Genomic DNA, 9,868 nt, shown 5'->3' with positions numbered 1-9,868 from the left:
CGCCGCCCTCCTCCGCCCGCCGGGAGCAGGAAGCGCCGCCGGGCCGCGCAGTCCACCGCCGCGTTACCGATTCGCTCGCGCGGCTCCTCACCAATCGTGACATCGGGGATCGGCTACAAAGCCGTCGCGTGCCCGCCCCCCCCCATCCCCGCCGCGTCCCGAGTGGTGCGGCCCCGCGCCGTCGGAACGGGAGAGGCAGGCAGAGCCAACCATCGCGGAGCGGGGGGTGGGGGGATCGCGGCCGGCGGAGGTACCGCTGAGGGCTAGGACGGAGGGAGGCGGGGGCTTCGCCGGCCCCTGCCGGGAGCGGGAGGGCTCCCCCCCCGCCGGCGGGGCGGTGGGAGAGGCTGCCCCTAGCGGAGCCGGGTGGGGCGGCAATGGCGGCGCCGGGCGGGGCCGAAAGCTGGGGTGGTGCAGGCGGGGCCCCTTTAAACACGCGGGGTCGTCCGATAGCTCTTGTTCCCGGGGAGGAATTTCCACCCCCCACCCCCCTCCCCGCTTGTTTTTCTCTTCGGCGCGCACAGTAGGTATCGTGGCATTGCTTGGGTCAGACAAGGCCTCCTAATTATTTTACACCGGTTGACGGCATTTTATTAAAAGCTGTATGTGGCTGTTGGGCACGTGCTGCTTTAAAGAGCTCTGCAGTTATTTTATGTATATTGCCCTTTTCTATAAAATCCGGGCTAACTGGCTTAAGAAATTAAAATGACAAGTCTGGGTCAGGATTTAAAGCAGTCCCCTTTAAAAAACCTGTCTGCGTTAGTAAGCGCTATTCTTAGCTTTTTATTTTTTAATATCGCCGCTGTTGTACTTGTGCTGCCACGGGAAGGAGCGGGTCCGTGTGTTTTTGCAGGAGCGCATGAGCCCGGAGGCCCTATGTGGTCCCCGTACAGCTCCCTGAGCCTTGCCAAAGGCTTGGCGATGCCACGGTGCCCTCCTTGTGAGGCGAAAAGCAGGCGACCGGTTGAAGCCTGTGTGGTAGGTGTTGACGGAGCTGTGCTGCAGCCTCCGCCCTGCGCCGGCGTGCCGGGTGCGTGCTGTCAAACCAGCTCCCGACCCGGCGGTGGCCGAGGCGAGGTGGAGGGGCACCGGCGCAGTTACTGCTTGGCATGGTCCTCTTGTCCTGCCTGAAGTACTTGCGCTCAGCAGCGGCCTTCGGCCATCACTTGACACGCCTCACGATACGTGGGGTCTGGCGGTGTTACCTTCAAGGGAGGTGGTGTTGCGGTACGTCTTGCGCATATGCACTTGAGGTACTGTCCTCTGACAGTCGAAACACCCCAAGGCTGATAAAGGGTAGGTGGAGGTAGAAGGATGAGGAGCCTCGTCCAAGATACGCAATTGCCTTGCTGGCAGAACCAGGAAGAGTTTCTTGACTCCTCCTGTTCTGAGTTTTGTACACCATTCTGCCTGACAGAAAGGTCGAGATGATGACATCCTTAACATGATATTGGTAGGACGTACACTTTCAGGTGAACACACATTTTCTCTCTTACAAGAATGAAGCTGTTAATGCTTGTTGTTGATATCTCCAGCCAGCTGGTGGTTAAAGCCCTGAGGGGTGTTTTGCAGCAAAACCGGAGAGTCCCTCAAAACCTGAGAGTCCCTCGCAGTCCACAGTGGTGCAAACTCATATTCATTAGCAGGTTAAGCTAGAAGAGCCCACTAGAGGCATTCACAAAGTGAATATGTTTCTATGCCCTGTCTGCCATAACACATGCTATTCCTGATTACAGACGCAGAAAATTGCAGGGTTGAAAATAGGCTTTCATGTAAAAAGGAGGTTATTAATTTAGGGTACTTGGAATGTTTTTCACATTGGCAGCTTTACTGTTGTGTTTGTGTCTTTTTTTTTTTTTCCCCCTAGTTACAGGAATGTGCTTGAAGTGATTGATTTCCACCATGTTCTCACAGTGCTCGCAGGATCTATTAACAATGGCAAATCTTCATCTCCGGAGTCTCAATTTAAATCTGCATTTACGAAACCACAGAAGAGCTTTCAGCAAGTCACTGCCTGCATGTCGAAGGAAAGTAGTTGTTACAGGTATTGGCTTAGTGTCCCCTCTTGGTGTGGGGACTCAGTTTGTGTGGAAGCGCCTTCTCCAAGGAGACAGTGGGATTGCATCGCTAGATGGGGAAGAATATGCAGGCGTCCCATGTAAAGTGGCTGCTTGTGTGCCAAGGGGAAACAAGGAAGGTCAGTTCAGTGAAGAAAGCTTTGTGTCAAAGTCAGAGATCAAATCCATGAGTTCTGCCACTGTGATGGCCATCGGTGCAGCAGAGCTAGCAATGAAGGACTCTGGCTGGTCTCCCCAGTCTGAACAGGATCGCTTAAGTGCCGGTGTGGCAATTGGGATGGGAATGGTTCCACTGGAAGAGATTTCTGATACAGCTGCTTTATTTAAAACAAAGGGTTATAACAAGGTCAGCCCATTCTTTGTCCCAAAGATTTTAGTCAATATGGCAGCAGGCCAGATCAGCATTAAATACCAACTGAAAGGGCCGAATCATGCTGTGTCAACTGCTTGTACCACAGGCACGCATGCTGTTGGAGACGCCTTTAGATTTATCGCCGCTGGTGATGCTGATGTCATGTTGGCTGGAGGGACTGAGGCTTGCATTAGTCCTTTGTCCTTGGCTGGATTTGCAAGAGCTCGGGCCCTCAGCACGAGTTTTAACTCAAGCCCTAAAATGGCATGTCGACCATTTGATTCGCAGAGAGAAGGGTTTGTAATGGGAGAGGGTGCTGCTGTGGTGATCTTGGAAGAGTATGAACACGCTGTACAAAGAGGTGCTAGGATCTATGCAGAAGTTTTAGGTTATGGACTGTCTGGTGATGCTTGCCACATAACAGCACCTAATCCAGAGGGAGATGGTGCATTCAGGTAAGAACTATATGTTGATTATGATGGCTACTTCATATGTTAATTATAGTGGGGGTATGTGTTTCTGTTACTGTATGCTTTTCCTAGAGAAATTCAGTTCAATCTTGAATTAATATTCCAAAAGCCTGAAAACTTAATCTGAAAAATGAAAGCAATTCTGGTAAGGTTTGCCCCAATTTTTTTTTTTAGTACCAAGGTGAAGGCCAGTTCTTGCTAGAATCAGCCTTTTTGCATAGTTATGAAAACTTTATGTGATGAAAATATTTTTGCGTTTGGTGCCTACAGCTGTTCACAGAAATAAGTCTCAATGGAAACCTCTTTTTTAAGATTTTTGTGGTATGATAGAACCTTTTCACATTCTCCGCCACCCTTTGTCCATAGAGAAGAGAGACCCCACTGCAAAAGCAGCTCATATCATTTGTTGTGGTCTGAAAGGGGAATAGCATTCCTAAAGAAATCCCAAGTGATGAAAGCTGTAGAGCACTTGGAGGATCTGGTTTGTTAGAATAATTACTGTACATGTAATTAGCATTAATTGTGGCTATTCTTATTTAGAAAAGACTTCAGCTCTTCATAGGGAAAGTATTTAGATCAAATGCCGGTGCTACAATCATGTTTAAATACTTCATTCTGATGCAGCTAAGCGAGTTGGTGGAGGGGCATAGCAGAAATCCACTTTAGTAATGTTTAGTGAGATGGTAAAGCTTCATCATTGTTAATCTCATCAAAAACAGTTCACAAGTAGATGATATTCATCTAGTCTTTATCATTGACCTAATTAAATTGTCAGCTAAATTACATGTGTAAGTATATGTACTGTTTGTGAGCTTTTTGTAGGCTGAATACTATTGCTGACATTGGGATCTTTAGTAAAGATTTAGTTTGCATTATTCTGAATGTATGTGAATATTTAATAACAAAATTCAATATATCACTGCACAAATAGATCAAACTTCTGCATTGTATTGTAAAGCTGTGTTTGCATCTTTATTGGATTATCAGATTTTTCAAGAAGTGTAATATATCAGATTTCCCTTCTGTGCTATTGGACTCGTATTTAATTGTTCTGCAGGCTTAGGTAAGAGTTGAGTAATCAGGAGTGTCTTATCTCAGATTTTCAGACTTGTTTACCCTTGAGATGATATGGCAATATATTGTAACAGAGTTTTTGTATATTTTATGATTGCAGTAGCATATAAATTAAATTTACACTGGGAAGTAGTTGAATGTTAATCTTTGTATCTCCAAAATGTTGAGCCTTTCCACCCCTGAGATGAGATAATACATTTTAATACAGTCTTCAAACCAATATTTTGTTACTGCAGTGGTGTATGGATTAAATCTGAAACGTATACGCTTCTCTTACTTTTCTGTAGGGATTTTATTTGCCATGTCAAAAAATTCAGGGGAATATATTTTTTTGTCATCTTCCAATAACTACTTTAGTTGGAGACTAAGACATATGTTGGAATAAACCTGCAGGAAAGGAGAGGCAAGGCCAGGCTCAGAAGCATGGATATAAAGTGTGTTCTACACAATTAATCTGTTATCTCCTTAAGTAAATATGTTCCTTGCAGCTGACGTATTAAACTAATTTAATGTATCTGTTTACCTCACAGTTGATCAGTAATCTTTTTTGCCTCAGTGTTGGCTTACTATGTAGTGATAATGAGCATCAGTGGCCTCCAACCTAAGCTGAGCTGGATGCTTCTGAGGGTAGAAGGCTGTACTGGAGATAGTTAAATTTGTCCAGCAGCCTGTGCTATCTTTTTTTTTGAGCTTCTTTTTTATTTACTTATTTTTCATAAATTTCATAAGAGTCAATGGTCCTTTGCTCTGAGATACTTCCTTAAGCTCTATGTATAAGGAGAGATGTCTAATTCATCCTCTTCTTTCTGTGGGAAATCTGTGAGAAAATCACAGTATGGAGCTGTATGGATCTTTCTGTGGTTTTCATAAAAGAGCATGTTTTATAGAGGCAGTCACAGTCCACAGGTAGTCAGGAGTCAGAATGGAACATACAGTGTCAGAGTAGAAGAGTGTGACTTTCAGTAAATTTCACTTTATATATAAGAATTTGTGCTATCTCCTTGCTGTTGCAGGGGCAAGGACAACTTCTAGCCTCTAGAAAGCATGCAAAAGAAGCTCATGAAGAGGATGACTGCAGAATTTTTCTTTCATTTCCCAATATTTTTATTTGATAGAGCAATTTTTATTCCTAATTCCCTAATACTGTAAATATGAGGGAAAATAAAATTTAAAAACTAGGGAATCTTCTTTTCATTTACAATGGGAAGGGGATTTCTTCAACCTTTGTAGTGAATGTTACATTAATGTGTTGCTACACTAGAGAAATGGAGGAAATCTAAATTTTTGTAATAATTTCAGGTAGTTATTTCTTTCTCAAATGTTTTCAAATTTTGCATTGAAAAGGGTCCTTGATATATTAATGTAGACTGTAGAGATGGTTTGTTATATCTTCTTTCTTTCTCTTTGTATTTTTCCCAGCCGTGGAATTTTTAGCAGTGAGTCTGATTTTTATAGTGGGTCTCAGCACTACTGTCTTTCTTGAGTGGCTAAACGTAGATGCTATTGTGTTTAGTTAGATGAATCCATCTCTTGTCATTTACATCTCTGGTAAAGTATGTCATGCAGATTTTCACATTTGATAAACACTTTAAAACACCCTGTACTTTTGCTTTTGGTTTGTACATGTGTGTTAGTGACAAAAATACAATGGGAAATTCAGCATTCTGCCTTTTTTTTTTTCCTTAGGTGTATGTCTGCAGCGATAAAAGATTCTGGGATCAAACCTGAAGACATAACGTATGTCAATGCACACGCAACTTCTACCCCTCTAGGAGATGCTGCTGAGAATCAAGCAATCAAGAGACTTTTTAAAGATCACTCATGTAATATTGCAGTTTCCTCAACAAAAGGAGCAACAGGACATCTCTTAGGGGCTGCAGGAGCTATTGAAGCAGCTTTCACAGCACTGTCCTGTTACCATGGGATTTTGCCACCTACTCTAAACTTAGAGAAAACAGAGGCAGAGTTTGATCTCAACTACGTTCCGTTAACAGCTCAGGAGTGGAAAACTGAAAAACGGCGTATAGCACTCACAAATTCATTTGGCTTTGGTGGTACTAATGCAACTTTGTGCTTTGCAAGTGTTTAACTTACACTGTGCATGTTATGAAAAAAAGGCACTGACAATGATTTTCTGTACTGCCACCCTTGGTGTGTACTGTGATCTTTTCTCAGCTTTGAGAATTGCTCTCTTGATCTGCAAGAATTTTATTCACCCTAACATTTACATCAGTAATTCTTTTAGAAAGAGGGAACATCTTTTACTCATTTTAGTAAAAATAAATAAAAGACCTATCCTTTGTGTGGTAAAGATGTTTTTGTTCTTGACTAGAAGAGAAGACATTGATCATTCTGTGTTTTTACTTCATTAGAATAGATTTTTCATATGCATGCAGCACAGAAATTGCTTGGAAACATTTATGCAAAAGGAAGGCTGGCTAACAAGTTATGGCTCCGTAGTCGTGACTTGATGACTTACTGTGTGATGATACAAGGTTTATGACTGAGCTTCCGTTTGTCACGCGTTCCGTTTATAATTCTGCCTTTTTCCTCATCGTAAATTGTTTCAAATATCATAGACTTACGCACATTCTTCTACACGGATGACATTCAGGAGAAAATAGTATAGGAGTTCATAAGATTTCTGACAGTGGTTCATTTTCTTTTCAGCTTTATTAATTTCCATATATTGCATTACCTCATTAGCCATGGCATGGAGTGGTAACAGTGAAGTATATGTACAGTATGGCCTATACATCTTCCATGTGGGACAGGGATAGAATTAGTAGGTGATAACCTGTTTTGTTCTGAAATTTTGGACAAGAATAGCAAGGCAGATATTCAAGTACGGTATTGAGGATTTAAAAAATAGTTACACAGAAAGGAAAAAGACCCTTGAAACCCCTTGTTGTTCTGCCAAAATGGAAAAATAGAACTAGCCAAACTTGGAAAAACAAGGAATCTTTTGGGGGGGGGGGGGAAGCACATATGCAAGAAATAAATCTGGGTCTTGTGTTGAGGATGAGAAAGGGGAAGAAAGAGAACAAGGAAATTATACCTAAAACTGACGTATTGATAGTGGTTTAGGTTGTTTCTTGCAAAGAATAAGTAAAGGGCTTTGGCTGTTCGTTCTGGCAGCAGTCAGCATCTTAGCCAAGTAGTGCCTCGATCAGTAGTGCAGATGTGAATGAAGTTGGACATCCCTATTGGTGGGTTAGTTTATTAAAAGGCTTTTCACTGGTTTTCTTTTTGAAAATGTCAGTCTTAGCCTTTGACCTGTGTAAGTGGAGACAAAGTAACTCACTGGATTTAAAATAAAGGACATAGAAAGTAGCTGTACTATAAGTAAATTTCATTCTGAAAGAGATTACTAATGGGCTATCACAAGGCTTAGCAGTACCCTAAAACTTCATTATTTATACAAATGGTCTGAATGCTGGTATGGAACAGCATAATTTTTGCATTTGCTGTCTTGACTGAATAGGAAGTTAAGAGAATGATGAGAAAAATGCAGTCGGAGAATGATTAAGACTCTTTCCAGAAGCTGAGCTCATACAGAACAATGCAGTCCAAAACAGATTGATGAGTAATAAGCCTGGAAGTAAAATAATATATTACCAAAGGGAAAATGTGAAAGTGTACAGACTAGAGAGAGTATAGGAATTTGCTGTCGGGAAGAATACCGGCAAACCTCTTAGCTTGTGATAATTAATAGTAGCAGTACAATGAATGAGGATCTGGGTTGCACGCAATATAAAATGCAGAATAAAAAAATTCAACATTACTCTGCAAATTATATGCAAAAAGGAATTGACTTAAGGAATTCAGCCTCCAGGAAAGAGCTAGCAGCAGGGTTGTGAATTTGGAGGAAATAATCCAGCAAGTTTCTTCTGGAGATAATATTGTTTCAGGTAGTTGCAATCCAAGGTGGAATATGGGAAGACTAGATAGTGCTGCATTATTGTGGAATGGAAATACAGTCTAACTAAATTTACCCAATCTTGTTATGTGGCTGCAGACCTGTAATTAATACTGTGACAGAGAGATACACTTCCCTTTCCCTCTGATAGCAGAGATTGTGGCCCCAGGAGTGTTGAATGGAGACTCTTGTGTACCAACCCTGAAAAGACAAATTATACTGTCACACAAAAATAAAACAGAAACTGAAATGATTAAAAGATCTTTCTTCTCACTTCAGCTGACTGCAATTTAATCATCTGCTGCAGGTAACCCTTAAACCATGAAAGCTTTGTGACAATAGTTATTTTAGATGTTTTGATTATGGATAATTTTAACAGGCCTAGATGCAGTAATAAATAGTGTACCCTGTAGGGAATTAAGATTTAAAAAACAATGAGCAGAGCCGAAGTTCAACCCCTGTCTATATGAATTTTGTTTGTGTAGGTTTCATTTTTATGTACTTGTTTGGAGTCAACTCTTTTTATCACATACCCCACTGAGCTGATCAGGGACTGCTTACTGCTAATTACTGCTTTATTATGGTAGGTGCAAACATAAGAAGAAAATAGATTTCTCTATGTTGCTAAACTATTAAGTGGGCAAATTGACCAACATTTTAAACCAAAATGCTTTCCCTTAAAATGCTCCCTTCATCTTAATAATCAAGAGATGTAATGGTCCAGAGTTTGGATTAAAAAAGCTTAATGTTTAGACTCATAATCTTGGAGTTACTTGCTGTCTGATAAGCAAAGCCTGGAAATGCTGATAGTTTATTTTGAATCCTACTTCTGAAGTGGTGCAACACACCTGTGAGAACCATATGCTCCAGGCAGGATCACAGAGTGGCCAAGGCTGGAAGGCACATCTGGAGGTTGCCTAGTCCAGCCCCCCTGCTCAAAGCAGGGCCAGCTAGAGCAGGTTACTCAGGGCTGTGTCCCACTGGGTTTTGAGTGTCTCCAAGGATGGAGACTCCACAAGCTCTCTGGGCAATCTGTGCCAGTGCTTCGTCACCCTCACTATAAGAAGTTTCTTTCATTTAAATGGAATTTCCTGTACTTAAATTTGTGCCCGCCACCTCTTAACTTGTCACTGGACACTGCTGAGAAGAGTCTAGCTCCTTCATTCCCCTCATCAAGTATTTATACACATTGATAAGACCTTCTGGAGCCTTCTCCAGGCTGAACAGTCCCAAGTCTCATCCTCTCCTCTTATGTCAGATGCTCCAGTTCCTTCATCATCTTTGTGCCCCTTCACTGGACTTGCTCCAGGATGTCCATGTTTCTCATGTACTGGGGAGCCCAGAACTGGACCTGGCAGTGCAGATTGTCTCACCAGTGCTGAGTAGAGGGGAAGGATCATCTCCCATGACCTGCTGCTGCTGCTCTTCCTAGTGCAGCCCACGATGTTTTTGGCTGCCTTTGCTGCAAGGGCGGCTGGTCCAACAGGACCACAGGTCTTTTTCTGCCAAGCTGCTTTCCAGCTGGTTAGCCCGAGGAGGAATGGTGCATGGGGTTATCCATCCCCAGGTGCAGGACTTGGCATCTCCTTTGTTGAACTCCATGAAGTACCTGTAAGGCCATTTCTCCAGCCTGTCCCGGTCCCTCTGGCTGGCAGCACATCCACCTGGTGTATCAACTGCTCCTCCCAGTTTTGTATCATCAGCCAACTTGCTGAGGACTCTAGCTCACTGTCTAGGTCATTAATGAAGGTGTTAAACAGTACTGGTCCCAGAATACATCTCTGGGGTACTCCACTGAGGTCTGGCGTCCAGCTGGACTTCATGCCACTGTTGACAATCCTTTAAGCCCAGCAGTTCAGCCAGTTTTCAATCCACTTCACTATCTACTTATCTAGTCCATACTTCATCAGTTTGTCAATAAGAATGTTATGGGAGACTGTACCAAAAGCATTGAAACTGTGATGCTTTTTAGCAA

General features: G+C 42.7%; 1 protein-coding gene across 6 annotated transcripts in view; it reads left to right on the top strand.

The window, feature by feature from the left end:
- The window catches only part of OXSM (3-oxoacyl-ACP synthase, mitochondrial), an 8,973-nt gene extending 2,727 nt beyond the window's left edge, over nt 1-6,246 (top strand). Inside the window, exons 1-3 of one of the 6 annotated variants that reach the window (XM_010584343.1) lie at nt 155-250; nt 1,915-2,885; nt 5,661-6,246. In XM_010584343.1, coding sequence (XP_010582645.1) covers nt 1,936-2,885; nt 5,661-6,063 — 1,353 coding nt within the window. In that variant the 5' untranslated portion in view covers nt 155-250; nt 1,915-1,935 and the 3' untranslated portion in view covers nt 6,064-6,246. Of the gene's footprint in view, nt 1-154; nt 251-437; nt 528-1,196; nt 1,297-1,867; nt 2,886-5,660 lie in introns of those variants that run through there. The other 5 variants (XM_010584339.1, XM_010584338.1, XM_010584342.1 and 2 more) reach the window with 5 other exon arrangements.
- Nucleotides 6,247-9,868: the final 3,622 nt, after the last annotated feature.

Source organism: Haliaeetus leucocephalus, unplaced genomic scaffold (assembly GCF_000737465.1).
Source record: "Haliaeetus leucocephalus isolate CR32 unplaced genomic scaffold, Haliaeetus_leucocephalus-4.0 Scaffold973, whole genome shotgun sequence".
NCBI lineage: Eukaryota > Metazoa > Chordata > Aves > Accipitriformes > Accipitridae > Haliaeetus > Haliaeetus leucocephalus.
This window is presented reverse-complemented; position numbering and strand designations above follow the sequence as displayed.